Consider the following 23066-nt stretch of genomic DNA (forward strand, 5'->3'; position numbering starts at 1 on the left):
ATGCATTATTTATTTATTTTAGAAAATCTCAACGATACTTTTTTGAAACCCCCTGCATGTTATAAAGTGGTGCGTCAACATATGCCACGGCGACGTTTCATGGGCCAACCATAACCTCACACCTACATTTAACATGTTGACTGATTGTTATTGTATTTCATAGTATGATAGCCCGTGTGTATTTGAGATGCCGACAATATAGTCTTTGTAAGGTGTAACATACATCCCCCCACCCCACTTTCCCCTATGTTACGTTGAAATGTTGGCTGGATACCTTGACATATCATGCTCGTATCACGTTAACGGTTCTGATATCATGTTACCTGAGATAATCGGGGGTAGCAGATCCATGACCGTAAAACAAATGGAATTAGGCTTACCTTACTGAAGGGCTGTCAATGTCATACAAAACTAAGTACAGCCACAGGATGCACTGTAGTGAGGTTTAATACACACGCCTCGTCATTTTAGAAACGTAGTGAAAACGCTTGGTAGTGCAGGGTATTATGCTGTGTTGTTTTGGTTTTGATCTGGCTTGATCACAGCTGAGTGGATGTAGCCAACTTGGATATTTTTTCGCCGGTTGTTATATTTCTTTTTATATCTATAATTTGGTATTGAGAAGACTAGCCAGCCGAGAGGTGGTTGCAAGCAACTCAAAGGTAACTTCTCAATCTTGTCAGTAGTTTGTACCGGCGGACAGGGGCATCGATTAAGACTATAGCTCAAAATTGGTTATCGAGCTAAGTATGAGGGGCAACGTTAGCCTAGCTATGTATCAAAATTAGCCTAACTGGTGTGGGTAGTTTGGTCATTTAAAGGCTAATAGTGAGACACTGTTTCAGTGTTTTACTCATTTTGATGGTGTATCAGTGGGCGATGAGGGTAAATTCGTATTTAATCTCATGTAACGGTGTATCAAATTCATGTCGTGTAATTTTAACTGCTAGATTGCGAAGTATAACGTGATGGCATAAGTTAGCTAGCTCATTAAATATCTATACATTGTCATACTATAACGCTAGCGATGTTAAATGTTTTTGCTGGTGTATTAGCTTTGGACTGTTTAATACGTTTTGGATGTCTCCCAAACACGCGATGACCCCCGCAAGCATGTGGTAGAATTTGTGAGTGAAAGAACTGACATCTGATGGCATAGCCATTTGCTTGTCCACAGTGTGTTAGGCTGGATAACTTGTAGTGCTAACTCTATCTGATGGTCCTGCTAATTTATCTCGTATGTCGGGCAGATGATCGAGGTGGTGGCCTCCATGGCACGCGGCCCGGTGTTCCTAACCGGGGAGCTCCTGGAGTGCCTTATCACGTTCACCAACCCGATGTCTCATCTATCCACCTCCGCTAGCAGGTAGGCTAGGCTACATTTGGCGTCAGCCTCTCTGTGGCTCTCGGTTTTCTGTCACTCCGGTTTGCTTTCACTGATTAACTGTCATCTTACTTTGCTAGTAGATTTTAATGCTGCCTCCGTGTGGGACTTGCGGGTTTTTCTTCTTGCTTGTCTGTTCTCTGTTAATAAGCTGTTTTCTCGTTTTCTTTTACGTCTTCTCAACTTTGTCTAGCATAAGTGAGATAGATCACAGTGTGCTACTTGTTCTAAGACAATTTTGTTGTGTGGCTGCATATAGCTGTCAATCTTTGTTTTAATTCCAACATTGTATTCAACCTCTGCCTGTTTACTATCCATTATTTTCGATCGGACTGCCTACTGTGATGGTTGTGTACTCCTTTTCCCCCCTTGTGGCCAGTGAGATGCTGGCATGGGCCAGTGCTCAGATCCACTGCCAGTTCCACGCCAGCGAGAGCAGGGTGGCACTGCCTTCTCAGGGGAACAAGCAGGATGTGCAGGCTGAGAGCGACACAGTGCTCATTCCCAGCAGAGGTTAGAACACCGGCAGAAGCAGACACGCACAAACAAACACAATCTTTCTTGCAGTCATGCATGATGCACATACACACACCCATTCCTCTCTCTCTCTCTCTCTCTCTCTCTCACTCACTCACCACACACATCCACTGAGCATGGAAGCAAAACTTGGCTCAAAACAGCCCCAGTTGTTGATTACACAAAGAATTGATGTGAATAGAACCTGTCTCTGACCATGGCATGATTGGAATAGAGTTTGCACACTTTGCTTGTGTGGAGGAGTAACTATTAGTGCTGATTTCTTGGACATTGACTACACTAAACGGCCTTTTCAGTGGAGGTCTTCATTGGAGGTCTCTTTTAGTTTAGGCTAGGCTTAAATCAAAACAGGCCTGTTATGTATTACATGTGCTACTTTACAATGCAACTATACGATGCACTAGACAGATGTACCCCTATTTAACTTTTGTGCATTTTTCCGGATATGACTTTGGGTTAATTATAAAGTTATTGAACTGGCGACCTACCACCTGTCATGACTAAATAAACTAGGCTGATTAGTCCCCATGTTGCACAAATGCATTCATCTCCCCACAATAGCGGCACTGAAAGCTGCAGGACCAAAGCAGATTAGCAGTCGCAGCAGATTTGGGTTTGACATGTGGTTAAAAAAAAAAAGTTGGTTTGAGTTTATTATGCAAGGTTAAAAGAGAGGAAGTTGAGGGAAATATCTCTAATCTAAACAAGCTAAAGCTGGATGAATACTTATAGTGTTGGACGGCAGTAGCTGATGTTTATACATGTGTTTTTTCTGTTGTGCAACCTGAACTGACACATTCTGTATGTGGCTCCTATCATAGTGTATGGATTCTTAAGTTTCAGTTATTAGAATTTCTTACTCTCCTCTCTCGAAATGTTCTGTTGTCTCTTCCCTTCTTTCCTCAGGAGAGAGGGGGCAGTGTATCCTTGACACTCCACCAAAGATCCTTTTCTGTGACTTACGCCTGGATCCAGGAGAAAGCAAAACCTGTAAGAAAAAAACGGAATACATTCTCACGAACTCCTTTTTTGACGGTCACACTCTTTCACAATTTTAGCTATACACAGGAAGATGAAAAAATTCCTTGTGCTACTGATTGTATGGAGACAACCGCAACATGTGCCGCATGCTATACCCGGGATCCGTAAAGGCCCTTCTCCACAGTGTAGTATGCATTGTCTGCAACCAATCATACATCTCAATTACATGGAGTGTGTTATCAAGCTCACTGTTGTCAGACGCATGTAACAGTATGAGCACTGGACACCAACATTTGATCCTCTCTGACCATCCTCTCATGCTCTTCCTGTCTTTCTCCCCATCCCTACCCTCTTACCACCCAATCGTAGATTCCTACAGTGAGGTTGTCCCCTCAGACGGTCCACCGAGTTTCAGGGGGCAGGCGGTGAAGTATGTGTATAAGCTGACCATTGGCTGCCAGAGGGTCAACTCCCCAATCAAGCTGCTACGTGTTCCTTTCAGAGTACTAGTGTTACATGGTGAGTACACACACACACCCACAGACATACTCTTTCAATCTCTAGCAATCAATGTTATCCTAGATGGCATAGCTAACTACTGCTGATATTGTGGCAGCATTGTTCTAATAAAATTAAGTTAGCTTTTGCATAATTTTGGATCCTAAACAAACTCTACCCTACGATGAATGGGACCGCAAAGCAGGCATGCAGGACAGGGTTGCCCATCACTTCTAAATGCCATTGCACAAATGTGACATGGCAAACAAGCTCTCTTCCCCATGAAGAAGATGTTTCTCTGTTAAGTAATAACTTCAGCTTTGTTTGTTTGGATCCCAACCTTCTGCCTGTGACTCTGTCCAGACGTCGGTGTGTCTATGTTCTAAATACATAAACATATAAAACAGAGGCGAACTGAGCTAGTGTGCTAGTTGCCCGTGTAAATCCTCACAGCCTTAACCTTAAGAACGCTTCTAACCTCTGAGTTGGGAGCCTGGGCTTTTAGCTCAGTGGTTAGAGCGTTCGACTCCCATGCCAGTGTGTGTGGAGGTGTGCGGGTGGACGAATTACGACCTCGGTTACACATATCTTTCATGTTATCTTCGCCAGCTACACAAAAAAAGGGTTGCCATTGGCCCCACCGGTTGCACTTTGAGAATCCTGAATGCATATCGGTCTACATATTTTGGTAAAACCAAGACAATTGAACATGCAGACATTGGTAGTCTTAACTGAGGGAGTGTGGGTTGGGTTGAGCTAAATAGATCCGGTGTGTCCTTTGTGTGGCTCACAGGCATGTCGGAGCCGCATTTCCTCCAGGACGAGGAAGTGGCCCCCTCAAATCCCTTCCTGGATGAGGAGGAGGGGAGCAGCAACCGCAGGGACGGAAGTCTCCTGGAGAAGGCGTTGGACATGCTGATGGCCACAACGTCACGCCGCTCCCCCCGTGAGTGTGTGTGTGTGTGTGTGTTTCTGGATTGTGTGTGGAGGAAGTTTGTTTGTTACTGTGCACATGGGCTTATGTCACTGTTCCTAGTACAATACAGTGTCCTTCACAATTTTTGGCACAAAATGAAGTAAATGACCAGGGGGCTAAAAACATGCTTTTAAGAATATCTGGGAAGGTGAATAGTGGTGTTAAAACGATAGCTTTAATGTCAGCTTTAATACACTTTAGGCCTTTGTGTTCAGCACGCTCTCGCTCCTCTCTCTTACTCTGATCCTCACTCGCTCAGATTTTCCCCTCCACCAGCACCTGCTACCTGTGGCCTATGGACTAGGCCTTCTTTCAAATGAACGGATCTCATCAGTGATGTTAATTAACATTTGTTTTCCCATATTAGAAGATCTACACTTTGCACTGTTTCACCTGTTGTGGAAATTATTCTCCACCGAGCACTCTTTTTGAAATAATGGGATTGAGCCATGTCTCAAAAGAACAACAGGGTTTTTCCTGGATAGAAAAGGGCAAGGCAGCCGCCTCAATCAAATGTCCTGCTGTCTCCGCCCCCTGACAAATTTCTAGTATAAAAACAATATTTCCTAACAAGCATGTGTATTTCTTAACTCAATGATTTGCCCTTTCTGTCCTCAGATCTTTTCAACATCACTAACTCACGGGGTAAGGTGGCTAAGTTCTGTATCTTCAAGAGTGTCTACCGGATCGGGGAGGACATCATCGGCACTTTTACCTTCTCCGAGGGGGAAATCCCCTGTCTACAGGTGAGAGCCACTGTCCCTTCTCAATTCTGGTCTTATAGGGATGCTTTGCCCAGAAATGAAAATGCTTATCACACTCTGAACATAAAGCAAGTATTTAGTTGCAGGAAAACTTACCAGTCAAATGTCAGTGATTCCAAAGAACTATTTATTATTCACCTCCAGAGCAGAAAAAAAAGTCATGCTGTAAAATAATAGACCCCTGGTTGTTCAACAGAGGTTGCAATATGCTAAAAGGAAATGTAATACAGATTTTCTGTCCATATGCTATTAAGTTGAAAAAGAAGGAATTTGCATTTGTTGAGGACTTTGAAGTTAATCAAGTAAATTAAATACATCACTGAATTTACAACCGTGTGTGTGTGTGTGTGTGTGTGTAGTATTCTGTTAGTTTACAGTCCGAAGAGGAGGTGAACTCTATGTACCAGAGGAAGCCAGCTCCACCATTGAGTGTAACCTCTCATGGGCGCCACCTAGAGTCTTGCCTGCACACTGCATCCAGCCACTTCTCCCTGCCCATACCTCTCAATGTGACGCCAGGATTCAGCACTGACATCAGTAAGGACACACACACACACACACACACACACACACACACACACACACACAGGGCCATACATATATTATATCTGTTTATAGCATAGCATCAGGTTTCATCTGCAATGTATACACCACCATAATGGAAACACTAGCACAAACACAGAATCACAGAAGCACATACACATGCACTGTCATACAGAATTCATACACTACACCACTGCTATTTAGGATTCAGTGTATCTACATGCAAGAGAAAAAGGCTGATGTTAATTGCATGTTGTACACACTCAAGCTACCCTAACATGTCAAGGTGACCCTAATGGGTATCAGTAACTTAAAACATATTCAGACATTTTCTTAGACTGACCCTTGATGATCACTGTGTGTGTGTGTGTGTGTGTCTCTCTCTGTCTTTCTCTCTCTCTCTCTCTCTCTCTCTCTCTCTCTCTCTCTCTCTCTCTCTCTCTCTCTCTCTCTCTCTCTCTCTCTCTCTCTCTCCTAGTCACCCTGAGATGGCGTCTGCACTTTGAGTTTGTGACATCCAGAGAGCCTGTGGAGTCGCCCACTGTGCTGCAGAACCAATCAGAGGTTACGATTTGGACAGGAGCGGACCACGTAGACGTGGACACCTTCAGCTGGGACTTGCCAATCAAAGTGCTTCCCACCAATCCGGCACTGGCAGCTTACGTTTCCCAGTTTACAGGGACCAACAGCATTAACATTTGATATTAATGTCTGCGTGTGTGAGAGAGTTAGTTAGTGTGTGAGAGAAAGATGTGTGTGTGCTGTGTGTGTGTGTGGTGTGGGGGTTCTGTTGTGTAAGTACAGAGTTTTGTGTGTGTGTGTGTGTGTGTGTGTGTGTGTGTGTTTTAACAATCTTTCTTAACGGTTGCCTATGCACTGTGGGTAAATCTCTTGAAATTTAATCAAGTCAGGTTTTAATGTTTCAAGTGTGCGTGTGCGTGCGTGCCTGCGTGTGTGTGCATGTCTGGGAGTGTATATAGGGGATTTCTTACTAAAAGCTTTTTTATTATGTTCCTCCTTGTTGCAACTACAATTATGTTTTATTTCAGTTCTCTCTCAAATGGGAGAGCTTAGGGACCTCTGACTGACTATATGGTCCACCATTATGTATTTCAACTGTCTGTGTGTGTGTGTGTGTGTGTGTGTGTGTGTGTGTGTGTGTGTGTGTGTGTGTGTGTCTGTGTGAGTGCGTGTGTGCATGTGTGTAACACAGACACAGAGGCTTGAAGTTCTCGAGAGTTGGACATGTGTTTTTTGACCTCAAAATAAAACCACACATATTTGTAGCGACTGCTGTTTTTTGAACGCACAGCATTCAAATCAACACAAAACCTTCAGATGCTGTTACAATTGAGCTTTATTTTTATTTAACCAGTTTGAGGTGCTTATACAACACATGGAATATTAAGTACTGTCATATATTACTGTACATGCATTTATGTACATGTGTGTGTGTGTGTGTGTGTGTGTGTGTTTGCTCACACCACAGGTGACATGCATATGTATTGGTATGATCTTATTCTACAAGGGATTATATACTGTATGATATACATTTGAATGTGTGCGTGTGTGCAGCAGGTAGATTACACGTGTGCTGTGTGTGTTTGCCGACGCAGTTTACACAGGGACAATAGCGTGAGTGCATATGTGTGTGTGCTGTGTGCAAACTGTTGCTTGGACAAAAGAACCCTTTTTTTTTTTTGCACCCTTTCTTTTCCACCTGTGCTCAACACAGTGGATTCTATGGCTAATAGCATTAGTATTGTACATTCAGGAAACATAAGGAATCATACTTTTCGAACATAGAGACTAATTGACAGTCCACATCTGGGGAAAGAAGTTAGGAACAAGAGTTGGGTGCAACAGAGGGCATATGCAATATGCAAGCACAGGCAATTAAAGGTGCAGACTAGTCCCCTAGCTACACTGTTTTGTGTGTATAATCCAAAAGCTGTTGTTTCCTGGCTTTGTAAATGAGAAAAGGTGGTTTGGATTAAGCTATGCTCCATTTTAGCCAATCAAGAAATTGCTTCAGGAGCTTGGAATTTGATTGGTTGTTGAACTGTTGAATACCAATAACAATTTGCCAGGATCGATGGACTTCTGATAGATGGAAGTCTGATAGTGATCTGGAGTGAGTTCAAATGGCTATACTGCAGAAGCACATGAGACGTCTTCAGACGGACTCAAAGCAGGGTTGATATTGGACAGGTGGGTCGTGGGCTCGAGTGCAGGTAGAGAGGTGATGGCTGCTTATCTCCCCAGCTGCATGCCCAGGGTCCCATGGCTGGGGTCGAGGCTGTTGCCGTGGGAGACACAGGGCAAGCGGGGGTCGGCGCTCTGCACAAGACGCACGGTGCAGGTCAGAGCCTCCACACGCACCTCGCACCAGGCAGGGAAGTCCACCGGCCTGTGGACCCTACAGGGAGAGGAGAGACAGGTGTGTTGGTTAAGAGACAGGTGTGTTGGTCAAGTGGGGCAGTGAAGCTCAACAGAAATCCTTTGCAATAAGATTGTTGCACCACTATCCATTAGTTTTTGGAGGTGTGCTTGTCTCTACACAGGGAGAGAGTGAAGAGTTGGCACTGAATCCTTTTGATTGTGTGTCTAAGCAATTAGAAAGAGAAAATAGTTGCCGTTTGTCTCTGTTTGAATAGGACAATAAGCATGTCTTTGGGTGAGAGAAAATATGAATGGATCTTTTTGTTTGACAGTAATAGTAGACAGTAGGTTGACTAGCATGAGAGAGAGAGAGAGGACTCACGTCTCACAGCAGCCCACTCCCACAGGGTGCAGGCAGGTGCACTGAATACAGCCACTCTCCATCCAGCTCTCCCCCAGAGAGTAGCTTCTGCCCTCATACTCACAAAGAGCTGAAACACAAACACACACAAAATTACTAAATTAGCATATTCCGTTATATACCTATGTCCTCAGTGACGTAACCTTAACACACCTGATAAAGAATAACATATCCCACCATAAACACATGCTCACATGTAAACCCATGCAGCCAATGATAAACCAAGTCTACATGTATAATGTACAAGATGTGACCTTAAGATAATGATACAAAAGGCAGCTGTAAGAAAACCTGTTATACTTAAGATAATATTTGTGGAATCAGTCTTGTTATTTCATAGCTACATCTTGTAATTGGAAAAGCAATGCAATATGCAACTTTTGTCCTACTGAATCATATATGTTGATACTCTTTTCACACACATTCACATCAAATTGTTTGTAGGGCATCTATGTACTCATTTAGTTCACATTATTCTGGAATAAATACACACATCTAGTATGTAGTACCATAGGTTTTAAACTCTGTTTGAAAAAGACCATAAATGCAAATGTATGTTACTTAAACAAATTAATTATTTGCAAAAGCAGGATGTTGAGAGGATTTGATGTCTACTAAGTCCTAAGTCAAACTGGTTGTAATGGTAGGAGATGCCATGATGCCGATGTTTAGTTCTACAATTTTAGTACATTTCTAGAGTTGACAGTCCAAACACAGGGTTTGCAATCACTTAGTGTTTCCATTCACAAGAGACCTCTAAGTCCCCATCACAGAGGGATCAAGCTGAATAGTCTCTGAATAGTGTTTGTAGTGTTTGCATGAATGTATGTTGCCAAGAATACTCACCTTGTGAGTTAAAGTGACACTGAGCAGGTGCTGTTCGACAGGTAGCCCAAAGCAGAGAGGTCACCAGGACTGTGAGTGGCCAGTGTCCCATCATGGTTGTTGTTTTTTCCTTTATCTTCTTTATCTTTCTTCTTGTTCTTCTTTTTCTTTGAACACTCTCTCAGCTGTTTGAAGCTTCACAATCCCTCTCTCGCCTTGTGTAATCCATATATACTCCTGAGATCTTTACGAGCCCCTGCATGGAAGAGGTGTGTATTTCGGGGGTGGGGCGGGGTAGAGGGCAGGTTTGTCCTGTTGGTGCTGGTGGGGTGGGGGCATGGGGGGTATTGGCACGTTTGGGCCTCAGCGGAGATGGGCGCTGCTCCGCACCACTGGGCATGACCTCCACTAGCGGCAGAAACACTGACACATCTTGTGATGACTAAGAGAGGAAAAGTGGGGAAAGAGAGAGAGGCAAGAAAGAAAGACGGCAGAAATGAATGAGGGAGAGAGATGGAGAGAGAGAGAGAGACCATGGGCTTCCAAAAGGCTTACCGGAATATGTTCATTAATGCTGCGCAATTTAACTTTTTTATCATGGTGAACCCAGGGGCGCCTCATAATAGTTTGAACAGGAGGTTCAGTGTGCTGGTCCAAGAGGACAAGTGAATGACAGAGAGGAACAGGAAGGAATTGTTTATTAATCCTGCAAAATTGTCCACTTTTCAAGAAATTCTTCTGAGCTTAGGACAAAAATGAGGTCATTGAAAACTTTTCACCTATAGTGGACTGAAGTCATCTCTTAGAAATGGTGATGGGGACTGTGGACTAACCTCAGTCTGCTGTCATTTGAGGTGGTTCACAGTGATCATGAACAAAATGGGCACCATTAAGAGTGAGCTAGATGTCGTCAGAAGGATTCTCAAATCATCACACATGCACATACATGCTTTGAGTGAACAATAAGAATGATCCTCAGATAATAAAGTCAAATCAACATGCACCTCTTATGTCTGCCTACCAAAGCTTTTGATAATATCTTTAAATCAACACTCAGTAACAATACTGGGCACCAAGTTGTCTGTCAATGGTCCCCCTTTTTAGGTAATAATGTTAGAACTGCCTTTGCGTAAACTGTGCCCTTGACATCCTTTAAGCTCTTGGACCACCATGAATAAGTAGTAACCAGGTACTCATGTTTGTGGCTGTCTGCTGTCTGCACTGACCCGTGTCAGCTTCCCCTGAGCTCATGAAGGTGATGTCATGGTGGTGTCTCGGGCAGATGACCTCACACAGGTCGGACGTCCAGTAGATGGTTGGGAGGAGGAAACTCGTAAAGGCTGGGATCAGACTTTTACTGCAGGGCTGCTGCAGGTGTGTGTGTGTTGTGTGTGTGTTCCAGAATAAATATTTCCTCTTTCTCCTCTAGGATTTGTGGAGTGAATGAATGAATGAGTGAGTGAATGTGTACGTCACTGGGATGAGAAAGTTACATTATTGTTATTATTATTATTATTATTATTATCACTTATTATTACTCCTTTCTGTTAGATTGATAATTTGCATGTCTCTGATGGGCGATTGCAGTGGAATGTGTGTGTGTGTGTGTGTGTGTGTGTGTCCATCACTTATGATGTGGGGTAATGCTCTCTGAGCCGGGAACACAGCTTCACATTAGCTCACATCATTAGCTCATCTCTGCCACTATATCACACGGCGGCGTGTGGTGGAAAATCTTGCGATAGCAAGGCCGTCTGGGGTGCATTGTGGGAGAAGGGAGTCCGCAGGGGCTCTGTTGCTCTGCTATACACCCCTGACCTGCCCCTCCCCATCTCCACCCCCCCAATAGTAGACTGTGAGGTGTTGAAAGTTCCTCTGTCAATCAACCGCAGAACGTAATGCTACTGCATGGCTTCCACGAACTTGGTCTCCTCTGCGATGACTCAGATTTACCCCTGCCTACAACTTCAGTGGTCCTCATAGAGGCAGTTACCCCTGTGGGGCTGCCCAATGACCTTTCTCCTCTGTATGTATGAGGGAGGTGGGGGGCAGTTTCAGGTCAATTATCTCTATGTATGACTTCAGTTGTACAGGGGGGCAATGGGATTAGCAGTTACCCCTGTACATCTGCCCAGATTTACTTACTCGAGTTTTTGTATGCATGGGGAGAGTGTTTGTGAAGTTGGGCGATCACTGGTGAGAAGAGAGGACAGGCAAAAAGCCAAACACCCCATTTTCGTTCAGTTTCTCATAAAAATTGTATGTGTATACTGCTCAAAAGCCCATGCACACAAAACTAGGTGTTGTTCACTGTTTTGTGGCACAGTCAAAACGGAAGACACAGGCAACTATGTCGGATGAATAGTCAATTCACAGGATTATTGATACGGCTGCAAGTAGATACCTCAGAATTTGTGTCACTGAACCTTTTATTTATTTTTACTCTTGAGTTTATCTTTAAAATGCAGACATTGTTGTCTGTTCCATCAGTGACATGTGTGCCACTTATACAGCTGCTGACACAGGCAAAATTGCACCTGCTGATACCATGGTCAAGACCATGTACCCACACTTGAACTAGTGGTTGATGTAGCTAGTTTCTGAGGCTCCAGTTGGGATCTAACTATAATCCTAATGGAGCACAGCCATGGAACAGCCTTAGCACTCAACAGAAATGCACAGCATCATGCTGACTGCTCAACTTATGCCCTTACGCAAGCTATGCCCTGAAGAAATGCTTGACCACTTAAGCCAATCACCATGACTGGACTGTGGCTTGCAGATTGATGCGTTCCGCACAATCAAACACTTTCCCTTGGTTCTGGCTGGAATTATACCCTATCCAGGCCATGGAAAACCTGACCAGCTAAATACCCCCTGCGTGTGTGTGTGTGTGTGTGTGCGTGTGTGTGTGAGTGTGTGTGAGACATACAGAGAATTGAGGCAGTGAGAGAGTAAGAGAATAATTGCATGATCATGAATACAATACATAGTGTTGCTGCTGTATTGTAAGTATACATGAAGCTATATGGTCAGGTGTGTGTGTGTGTGTGTGTGTGTTGACTGTAAACTGTAAAAGTAATGTGTGTGTGCATGTGTAAGAGAGAGAGGGGGGGCATAAGTGAACCCACACATTTGTATAAGTGTGTTTAATAGGCTAGAAGTGACAACTTCTAGCCTATTATGTCTTGGTTACTGCAAAAACATTACATCTTTTTGACAGATTTAGTTAGTTGATTAATTTATCTAATTAATACTTTTATGCATCATTATCTAACTTAGTCGAGGGAGGAGGGGGGTAGGACAGGTGCCTCAGCTCTCTGCTTTCTTTCTGAGCTGAAACGATGTGAGAAAGATCATCTGTGTCATCTGAGAGAGAAATAGTTGCTTTCTTTCCATGAATGAAAAACTGAACAAACAGTTTCTTCTGTTTTATTGGGTTCATAACCTTACAACTCTTATGCGGTGAGTAGAGGCATCTGCTTGCAGTAAAGTGGAGAAAACTGTGGGTAATGTCTGGCATGGAAATAGAGATAGGAGTTCCAAGACAACAGCAAAAACATCACTGCAGAACATCTTGTACAGAGGCCGTACTCACAAAGCATTTTATCTTACTGAGTGCTCGTATAAATTGCACTAAAAAAATTTAACAGAGTTTTCTCTTAAAACCTATATTCACAAAAGACCAATTTTAACAGGAAAAATGTCACTTCATAAGGTATCCGCTGCTAGGGTTTACATACATTACAACGTGGAACAACAGCTGCGTTCCTATCGTTTGTGAATTGGTCTTAGTGAGTTAGTAAGCTCACACAGATTTAAGTGCTACTTATAGTGCTAAAATGCTTTGTAAATTACTTCTTAAATCTCAAGGAGTGTGTGTGTGCTATAGCGTGTGTGTGTGTGACAGAGAAAGAGACAGACAGAGACAGACAGACAGACAGAGAGAGCAGGTAAAACAGACTTAAATGCCTTAAAGGGCTTGGGGTAAAAAATGTTATCTATCGATGGCTGCACCATATACCTTGTTCCACACAGATCAAGAGTCTTGGTGCAATCCTAAACAATACACTTTCTTTCAACGCACACTTCAACAGTGCCTTTTTCCACCTAAGTACAGAACATTGCAAGACTACACCCAGCTCAGTGCAGAAGTCCTGGTCAACGCCTATGTTATTGACCATTACAGCTCCATCCTGTCAGGCATTAAGCTACTCCACCAGCTCCAATTAATCCAAAACACTGCAGCAAGGATCATCACTCACTCCAAATCTACAAGACCACCTGTGCTCATTCAGCTTTACTGGCTTTCTGTTTGAGACCGCATCCAATTCTTCATTCAATCCTTCTCCTAACATTCAAGGCCCTACATAATCATGTTCCCACCTATCTTACTGACCTCTTGGAGAACTACACACCTACCTGTTCACTGTGATCCTCCTCAGCAGGTCTACTTAACATCCCAAATATGCACCTGAGAGAAAGAGTGTCACACAGGCATTGTGAATCCATTATGGACTTCAAAAAGAATGTAAAAACCCATCTCATTCGGCCAGCATACTCATTGTGACTTGATGAGTGCATTATATTGCATATATATAGTTTATATTTGTATTATTTTAGTATTATATTAATTTCTGTATGTGAAGTGAGCTTGGGTGTAATGAAAGTTGTTTTTCAATTAAATGTATATTATTATTATTTATCAAAAACAGGAAAATAATAAGTGGGCCTGAAGGGTTCAAAACGTAATGTTTGGCGCAGACTGTTTGATAGTGGAGGTAGGCTACACCTTTTGCACTCTGATATCATAGGATGTTGTAGGCTATGTGAATTACATAGCAATTGAATAATTTTAAACACAAACTGTAAGACTTTTCACCAAGAAAATATTTATATTATTTTTTCCGTATGATAATTATTTTAATACTTTTCAACATGTGTGCGAGTCAGAAGGGGCTTTAAGTAACTATCTCGCTTCGGTCTCGTTCGAGATTTATGTCCAGTTTCGCTTGCCGTTAAATCCCAAACCAGGAAGTTAATATGACAAATTTAGATTATGTAGTCCAACTAAGCAATTTCCGATACAAGGATCAATAGGCAATCGCTGCGTTACTCAATACAACTGGGAGCGACTCGTTTTGCCTGTATTGAGGCTTCTCTGTTGTTTTCTGTTGAGGAAAAATACATCATGTAGAGTCATTTATCTATCACACAGCATCGAAGTTGGGTTTAAGTTGCACATTCCAGGCAGTTTTACACAAATTAACGTTACTGTCTTCCTGCGACGTACACAGCTTGTAGGTTATTGACAAGGGAAAAGCTCGGTGCTGGTAACGTTAGATTTCTGGTTGTTAACGTTAGCGGTTCTTCCTTCCTCCAGCATAGTGTCTCGATTACGAGGCCTTGCAAAGCTACTGGAAGAGGATAGTTTTCTTCGTATCTGACGGCTCACCTAGCTGTTTTATAACTGAAAGAACATGGACACATTTAACTATGTCTACAGTTGTGACTTGGACATCAACGTCCAACTGAAAATGTAAGTAATTTTCCCTGACTCATTGTTGTTGATGACCACTTATCCTAGCGCTGGAGAGAAGTTGTCACACTTACACTATACGGGATCTTCACTACCGAGCTACCACAGCTAACGTTAGCTATAACGTTAAATTGCTTTGACTACTCCCGAGTAACGTTAGTGTCGACAACACTAACGATACGCCTCGAAAATGAACACCGTGACATTAGTTACATGGTTATTGGATGCGTATTAACAACATTGCCCATTGTCAATGTTGTTCAGAGACTCGTTATGACAGCGTCTGCACCACTCTTGATAACCTAACTACAAAGACTATAATTTAGGCTACTTTTCTGGAGAGATTTCTCCTGTTTTGTGCAATGTTTACCGGGAAGGCATGGCAACCGATTGTGAATCAAGGAAAAAACTCGAAGCTCAACGAGCCCGCAGAGAGAGCTTGAGAAGCGAGCGGAGGCTCGCGCCCGCTGACATCATTACATTCCGAGCGCTCATCGCCCCTCGCGCCGCTCTCGTGACAGCCAGTAAACGAATTTAATTTTGTTTTGTTTTCTGGGAGGGTCACACAAATGACGTCCGACATCCCAATGAGTCCCACGTGCATGCTGTGTAGACGTAGATGTTGTCGCAATATCTCTTGACATATCCTCGTTTCAAAGACTATATTTGTGTTGGTGCAGATGTTGCCAACAGTTCACTCATCACATTTGCCAGTCAATTGCGTCCAAATGACCAGAACTGTACACTGGGCAAAATAGATAGTCTTTCATTGCAACAGTAGTGGAGGTGGTGGTTAAGTGACCAAGTATCAAAGTCAGTAGCGGTCATTATCATTTGTGTCCTGTTGACTAGAGTAAACTTACTTGCATGTAACAGTATGGCCACACCAGTAAATTGTCAACAAATGTCTCTGTACCACACACACACACACGCACACATAAATACACACATACACAATGTGAAGTTATTACATATCCTTGTTTCTGCTCTCTTCATTTATATTGCTTATCTTCTCTCGTGTTCATCTCCTTTGTCTTAATTTCTTCTCTTCTCCCTTCTCTTCTGTCCACTCTGCTCTCCTCCTTTCTTCCAGAGGTAGCCTGGAGGGCCGTCGGGAGAGGAAGAGCTATAAGGCTTTGCTGGAGGACCCCATGTTGCGCTTCTCCGGCCTCTACCAGGAGAGCTGCTCAGACCTGTATGTCACCTGTCAGGTGTTTGCAGAGGGAAAGCCTCTCGCCCTGCCTGTACGCACCTCGTACAAGGCCTTCAGCACACGGTGGAAGTAAGTTTGTGTTGCATGGTGCGGCAATATAGGTATGGCCTGGGTTGTTGGAGATATGAAAATAGATATTTATTCTGTAATGGCTAGGGCCATTTATGTGAACTTCAGGCCCAGAATCTTTCCTTGTTTTAGTCCTGGCTTTTGTATGTATTTATTATTCAATATTGACCATGGACCTTAATTTAAAAGGCAACCATATGGCATGAGTGCACAGTCTGTCAAAAAGCAATGTTCTCGGGTATGAACTATAGCTATCGTGTTGAGTGTGGGAGCATTGAGCTGACTCATCGATTTTTACTCTTACCCATAGTTAAATTAGCAAATTCATTTTGCCTAGTTATTAGGTGTGTTATCATTTTGGTTGTTAATATCTGTGGACAGGAAGTGTGTGTATGTGCCGTTAGTTACTAATTGCTTACCAATTATTTGAGTTACTAACTGCGTGTGTGTGTGTGTGTTTAATGCTAATGCCTTTGTGCTACGCGTTTGTGTGTGACCCCACTTTGTCCAGCTGGAACGAGTGGCTGCGACTGCCCCTGAAGTACCCTGACCTCCCTCAGAGTGCCCAGGTGGCTTTGACCGTGTGGGACGTCTATGGACCTGGCAGAGCCACACCCGTAGGGGGCACCACTGTCACCTTATTTGGCAAACACGGGTCAGTATTTAGAAGACATGATGGTTCTGAGTTAACAGAAACATTATGTAGGGTTTTTTTTTCTAAGGTTCCGGCGTCGACAAGAGTGGTAGCATGTCAAAGTAGCTCCGTGTCTTTGTGTATCTATCTATCTATCTATCTACAGTATCTATCTATCTATCTATCTATCTATCTATCTATCTATCTATCTATCTATCTATCTATCTATCTCTCTCTGTTTTGCAGATGGGAAGTTTGAACAGCACTCTGAAATTAATTTTGATGGAAGAAGGTCATGTGAAGTGTAGCATGGATTGGGCTTTTATCTGCTCTCAGGCCATCTCTTCAAGTGAATGTTTTCTCTACCCTTCACTCTCCTCCTCTCCCTCTCCTTTCCAGAATGTTCCGGCAGGGCATGCACGACCTAAAGGTGTGGCCTGGCGTGGAGGGGGATGGGGCTGACCCGAGCTCTACCCCCGGCCGCACCAGCAGTTCCTTGGCTGAGGACCAGATGGGCCGCCTTGCCAAGGTGTGTGTGTGTGTACTTGTGCTTGTGTGTGAGCTAGGAGTGTAACGATGCACTAAATCCATGGTTCGGTTCATACCTTGATTTTTTTTAGTCATGGTTCAGTTTATGCTTTTTTGGGGGAAGTGAATAAGAAAAAAGGTGGTTACCTGAAGGAAAGACGAAATTTCACCATTTTAATTGCAGTCATTTTACCGAAGCCTGTCATGGTAACTCAAGGATAGCCTGGAAAATCCAGACCCTGGTAATCTAGAAAGATCAAGGGTCTGGCCACGAACAATGTAATGGTCCAACTCGAGGGGCAGCAACAAGCATGCATTTAAAAATCTCACTGCACGCAATTGGATAACACTAGACCAATGTTTACTGTCCTCCAATGTTGCAGTGCTGTCTTCATCAGTTTAGCTGGTTCCCCGGAATGCAAGGGGAAAAAGTAACGTGCATCATTGCTCATTGCCAGAGTGTCTCGCAGAGACAATTTCATTGTGCTCTCGCGAAGAACTCTGGATTTCCAGGGTAACTCAAGGATAAAAAAAAAAAAGCGATTTTAAAGTTGACATTTTATTGAGCACACTACAGTCTGATGCATTTTAATCACAACTTGGCTGCATTGATTAAACCTGAAACTTTCCAGGAACAGATTGAAAAGGTCCATAAAAGCGATGTTGTCCATAAAAAGGTCCATAAAAGCGATGTGTGTGTGTGTGTGTGTGTGTGTGTGTGTGTGTGTGTGTGTGTGTGTGTGTGTGTGTGTGTGTACGCATCAGAGAGATCAGAGAGACAGAAAGAGAGCTGAAGAGATGACCTGTTCCTAGTTGCATCTTACCCTTGTTTGTTCCAGGGGCCAGACCTGGAGATTCTGAGTGATGTGAGTAGGAATTGAGAGAGAAGGCTAGGGACGGGTGTGTTTTTGTATCTGTGTGTGTATGTATATATGTGTGTGTATGTGTGTGTGTGTTTGGGATGGGTGGGTGGGTCTGTGTGTGTGTATTTAGAATGTACATTAGAATGTGGATGAGTGTGTTGTTTGGGCCTATGTATGCACATATTTCATCTATAGTTGAGTGGATATGTTGTGGTGTGTAAAATTATGCACTTACCTAGTTACATAGTTGGGCAGGTCTTGAGCACTGTAATTAGGTGTCTTTTTAGAGACTTGCTTGTATCTAATGTTATGATTCGCTATTTAACTAGCACTGTCAGTTTGTGAAGCATCCTGGCTGGTTGACTTGAATTTTGCTCACTGCACTGTGTGTGCTGTGCTGACTAACAGGTGTCCCAGGTACACTCTACCATTTGACATGTCCCTGAGCTCTTTTCCCATGTTGGTCATGTGTGTGTTTTGTCAAAAAGACAAGGGTACATGATTTAAAGATAATTTTGTTTAATGCTTTGGATTTATTAAAGTTACATATGCTACTAACTGAATTCTGAGTTTGAGAGTGTCCTTGCATTTGATTGGCTGTTGAGGCACGTTGAGGTATGATGCTTGTGTTGGCTGGTCTGTGCTCACTGCTCACGTGGTATTCCATTGTGGGGTTCTTCCCTCAAGCTTCTGTAATGTGCCCCACATCTTCCTCTCTCTGTCCCTTGCCCACTCTGTGTGTCTGTCATTCTTTTTCTCTGTTCATTTCACTAGTTGACTAAGGCCCATAGGCAAGGTCACATGGTTAAGGTGGATTGGCTGGATCGGCTGACCTTCCGAGAGATAGAGATGATCAATGAGGTGAGATATCTAAAAGAAGACTGACTCACTCTGACACACACACGTATTTATACTTATACTTACGTATACTTATACTACGTTCTAGTCAGTAAAAATTAGACTGTAAAATGAAGAACAGAAGAAAATGTGCTGCCTGGATCATTGATTGGAACATTTACTTTTAAAAAACGGCCTGATGGTGTTGATAAAAATAAAGTGTTAAAAATAAAGTCCTCTGCAATGTCTGCAGCAAGGAATTTCCATATCACCGGAGTTCATCAACTCTATAGTCGCACATCAATGCAAAGAAATAAGTGTTGACTTAGAGGGGAGTGTTTTTTTATTTATTTATTTTCATTGTGTCCCCTTGGTTATATCTGTGGCCTGAAATGCCTTGTATGTGAAAAAAAAAACTTCTTCCCGAAGCACTTTTGAATTTATTTCCTCAGCATATTAGGTCATATCATAGATTATTATGGCCATTATTTGAACGGTGAAAATAATAATAAAATAGTTTTTGAACTTTAATGTCACTAATGATGATTATTCAATGATTCATTTGAATTTAAATATTTAAAATACTTTCACAGCAAAAATTATAAATGCGATTAATTTAGATTAATTAATCACAGAGTATGTAATTAATTAGATTATTTTTTTTATCGATTGACAGCCCTAGTTACTACTATGATTTTATTGCATGATAAAAAAAATGTGTGTGTGTGTGTGGTTGGTTTTCAGAGCGAGAAGCGCAGCTCCAACTTTATGTACCTGATGGTGGAGTTTCCCAGGGTGAAGACTGGCGAGAGAGAGTACAGCATTGTCTACTATGAGAAGGTGTGTGTGTGTGTGTGTGTGTGTGTGTGTGTGTGTGTGTGTGTGTGTGTGTGTGTGTGTTTAATGATGAGAAAGAGAGAGTGAGAAGGAAACAGAAAAATAGTGATTGATAGTTTTCATTCGGGATGAACTTCGCCGATTCACTCATCACTTGTTGCCTCAAAAATTCAAATTGTACTGGCTTTGTCGGCAGTGGTTATTTAGCCTGTAATTGCTGAATTGAGTTAACATTTCATGGTCTGTTGTCGCTTGCAGTCTGAGTGGGCTTTAGAGCTAGCTGCTGACTGGATAATGCTTACCGAGCTGCTCAATGATGAGCATTGTGAATGCCTGAATACTGGCTGTTGATTGGTTAATGGTGTTTATTTCTCATTCCTGATAGGATGGGGATGATGCCACCCCTCATCTCAGCAGCTCAGATATTGTCAAAGTGCCAGACCCCCAGATGTGCATGGTGAGAACACACACACACACCACATGTACACACATACACACACCCCACATAATACACATGGATACACACACACACCCCACATGTATACACATACAGTACACACATACACACACACACACACACACACACACACACACACACATACACATATATATATATACACACACTCACACGCATACAGACACCCCACATAATACACATACGCTCTTACATACACACACCCCACATATACAAACACACACACACCCCACATGTATGCACATACACGATATACAGCTCTGGAAAAAAGTTAAGAGAGCACTGCACATTTTTCTGATGTAATTCTGTGGTAGGAGAGTGACATTTTCAAATATAAAATCATATTCAAAATTAAGAGATCACTGCAAATTTGACTGTCAACTCATTCGAATGTCATTCAGCAACCGTAGGATGACATCAGAAAAATGTGCAGTGGTCTCTTAACTTTTTCCAGAGCTGTATACACACACACACACACACACACACACACACACACACACACATACACATATACAGTACACACATACACACACACACACCCCACATAATACACACACTCAGCACATAAACCACATGTTGACATACAGGTAGTACAAAACTGTTAGACTGACATAGATATAGACAATCGGTCACATATTTATTTAACACTCAGCACACCCCACCATCAACACACACACACACACACACACACTTTGCTTTAATATCTTTCGATCTGACAGGAGAATCTGGTGGAGAGTAAGCACCATAAACTGGCTCGTAGCTTGAGGAGTGGACCCTCTGACCACGACTTGAAGCCCAACGCTGCTACAAGAGACCAGCTAAATGTCAGTAAAAAGTAGTATGCTTATAAATGTCTACATGTAAACTGTCGATTTTAACTTCGATAAATTATTAGATTGCATATTTTAAATAATGTTGTGTGTTTTTGTTTTTTTTGCTGTTTGTGTGCATTGTTGCATTGGTAGCATGAAGGGTGACCTGTGTGTGTGTGTGGGTGTGTATGTGTGAGAAATGTGTTAAAATGTGTGTGTGTCCTTGGCAGATCATCGTCAGCTACCCTCCAACCAAGCTGTTGAACTCTGAGGAGCAGGACTTGGTGTGGAAGTTTCGCTACTACCTCACCACTCAGGAGAAGGTCTGTGTGTGTGTGTGTGTGTGTGTGTGTGTGTGTGTGTGTGTGTGTGTGTGTGTGTGTCTGTGTGTGTGTGTCTCTATGTTCTATTTTATGACTTCAGTGACACAGTAGGCAGTCAGTGCATGACATTACTGCATGAATGAGCAATATGCCATAAAATTATTATATGAGTGCAATTTTAAAATCAAACTTTAATGTATGAAATCATTTATTGAAGGAACTCTGTGTTATGTGGAAATTTGGTCACCAGACATGTGCACATGTGTGGGCTGTCTTCAACATGCAGTGTGTATGGATGCCTGCTCCCCTAATATGGAGGATTCTGTGGGTGTGTGCTTGGATATGATTTGTGCATTTGTCCGTGACTGTCTCTCTCTGTGTGTGTGTGTGTGTGTGTGTGTGTGTGTGTGTGTGTGTGTGTTTGTGTGTGTGTGTGTGTGTGTGTGTGTGTGTGTGTGTGTGCGGATGCTCTTGCAGGCCCTGACTAAGTTCCTGAAGTGTGTGAACTGGGCGCTGCCCCAGGAGGCCAAGCAGGCGCTGGAGCTGCTGGGGAAGTGGAGGCCTATGGACGTGGAGGACTCACTGGAGCTGCTCTCCTCGCACTTCACCAACCCCACCGTCCGGCGCTACGCCGTGGCCCGTCTGGAGCAGGCCGACGACGAGGTGTGTGTGTGTGTGTGTGTGTGTGTGTGTGTGTGTGTGTGTGTTGCTGAAGTTGTTCTCATCCCTGTTCACCAACCCTACCATACAACGTTATGCTATGGCTCATCTGCTAATGGCCTGTGTGTATGTGTGTGTGTTAGGGGTGTCACGATTCTCCAAATCCTTGATTCGATTTAATTTTCGATGTTAAAGTCACGATTCGATTTAATTTTCAATCTTTTTTTAATAATGCTATTAATACATTCCTTATATGTTATTTACTTTTTTTGGCCTTTTCCTATTCTGTTTCGGGGGGCTTTTATTTTGAAACTGCTTTTTATTTTGAACCGTTCCAACCGTGAGGTTGTAAACAGAACAAACATTAAACGGAGATGTCAATATAGTGAAATGATAACACAGAATGATAATTTGATTGTTTCAGCACACTGAGACCCAAGGTTAGTGTTCATGGATGTACTTATCAATGTGCATTTTAAGCCTTAAAGTAATTTTGGACTGTAACTAGATCATCTTTTCACTAGCTAAGTTGAGTAGGCTAAGTTAGTGTTAATTGACGTAAATGAACGACAAAATACTTCCACACTGGTGATTTCAGAGTAGCAAGAGGGGCTTTGATTTTGGTCGGTTGATGTGTATTTTTTAACTGGCTGCAGCCTAAAATTAGAGGAGTGTTGACGCCACAGTTCAGCACATGTGTGTGTGTGTGTGTGTGTGTGTGTGTGTTTGGTCTTGGCATACATGCTGGACGTAACATTGGGGGTGTGGCTGCATCGATTCTACCTTTGAGTTCGAAGTTCGAGATTGAGATGTAATTTCAATTGATCAAAATCGTGACACCGCTACGTGTGTGTGTGTGTGTGTGTGTGTGTGTGTGTGTGTGTGTGTGTGTGTGTGTGTGTGTGTGTGTGTGTGTGTGAAGGAGAGGCTGAAGTTGTTTTCATAACAGACTGATGATTAAGTGG

At 42.8% G+C, this 23066-nt stretch overlaps 3 protein-coding genes across 3 annotated transcripts in view; 2 read left to right on the forward strand and 1 right to left on the reverse strand.

Moving 5' to 3' along the window:
- The first annotated feature begins 408 nt into the window (after positions 1 to 408).
- rgp1 (GP1 homolog, RAB6A GEF complex partner 1) lies at positions 409 to 6458 on the forward strand. The gene is made up of 9 exons (XM_048235867.1): positions 409 to 662; positions 1251 to 1366; positions 1764 to 1897; positions 2828 to 2911; positions 3272 to 3421; positions 4194 to 4346; positions 4995 to 5122; positions 5500 to 5677; positions 6162 to 6458. The coding sequence occupies exons 2-9, from the start codon at positions 1251 to 1253 to the stop codon at positions 6383 to 6385; spliced, it is 1167 nt and encodes a 388-aa protein (XP_048091824.1). The 5' UTR covers positions 409 to 662; the 3' UTR covers positions 6386 to 6458.
- A 1478-nt stretch (positions 6459 to 7936) lies between these two features.
- On the reverse strand, positions 7937 to 9634 carry msmp1 (microseminoprotein, prostate associated 1). Its single transcript, XM_048237031.1, has 3 exons — positions 9333 to 9634; positions 8448 to 8556; positions 7937 to 8102 (listed from the first exon to the last, which is right to left on the reverse strand). Exons 1-3 carry the CDS (start codon positions 9424 to 9426, stop codon positions 7937 to 7939), a joined length of 369 nt encoding a protein of 122 aa, XP_048092988.1. The 5' UTR covers positions 9427 to 9634.
- Positions 9635 to 14367: 4733 nt separating this feature from the next.
- Positions 14368 to 23066, forward strand: part of pik3c3 (phosphatidylinositol 3-kinase, catalytic subunit type 3) — a 17201-nt gene continuing 8502 nt past the window's right edge. The window contains exons 1-10 of the mRNA XM_048237032.1: positions 14368 to 14850; positions 15944 to 16132; positions 16644 to 16787; positions 17166 to 17295; positions 18932 to 19018; positions 19739 to 19834; positions 20217 to 20288; positions 21026 to 21130; positions 21349 to 21441; positions 21919 to 22104. Of these exons, the coding sequence (XP_048092989.1) occupies positions 14792 to 14850; positions 15944 to 16132; positions 16644 to 16787; positions 17166 to 17295; positions 18932 to 19018; positions 19739 to 19834; positions 20217 to 20288; positions 21026 to 21130; positions 21349 to 21441; positions 21919 to 22104 (1161 nt within the window). The 5' untranslated portion in view covers positions 14368 to 14791. The remainder of the gene's footprint in view (positions 14851 to 15943; positions 16133 to 16643; positions 16788 to 17165; positions 17296 to 18931; positions 19019 to 19738; positions 19835 to 20216; positions 20289 to 21025; positions 21131 to 21348; positions 21442 to 21918; positions 22105 to 23066) is intronic.

The sequence above is a fragment of the Alosa alosa genome, chromosome 24 (assembly GCF_017589495.1).
Source record: "Alosa alosa isolate M-15738 ecotype Scorff River chromosome 24, AALO_Geno_1.1, whole genome shotgun sequence".
In the NCBI taxonomy this organism is placed as follows: domain Eukaryota; kingdom Metazoa; phylum Chordata; class Actinopteri; order Clupeiformes; family Clupeidae; genus Alosa; species Alosa alosa.

What these genes read in the sequence shown, in the direction of transcription:
- rgp1 (XM_048235867.1), top strand. Translation starts at nt 1,251, where the DNA reads ATGATCGAGGTGGTGGCCTCCATGGCACGCGGCCCGGTGTTCCTAACC. An exon ending in GGGAAATCCCCTGTCTACAG is followed by an intron (nt 5,123 to 5,499) that starts GTGAGAGCCACT and finishes GTGTGTGTGTAG; the next exon opens with TATTCTGTTAGTTTACAGTC. An exon ending in AGGATTCAGCACTGACATCA is followed by an intron (nt 5,678 to 6,161) that starts GTAAGGACACAC and finishes TCTCTCTCCTAG; the next exon opens with TCACCCTGAGATGGCGTCTG.
- msmp1 (XM_048237031.1), bottom strand. Translation starts at nt 9,426, where the DNA reads ATGATGGGACACTGGCCACTCACAGTCCTGGTGACCTCTCTGCTTTGG. An exon ending in GTGTCACTTTAACTCACAAG is followed by an intron (nt 8,557 to 9,332) that starts GTGAGTATTCTT and finishes TTTGTGTTTCAG; the next exon opens with CTCTTTGTGAGTATGAGGGC. An exon ending in GGAGTGGGCTGCTGTGAGAC is followed by an intron (nt 8,103 to 8,447) that starts GTGAGTCCTCTC and finishes CTCTCCCTGTAG; the next exon opens with GGTCCACAGGCCGGTGGACT.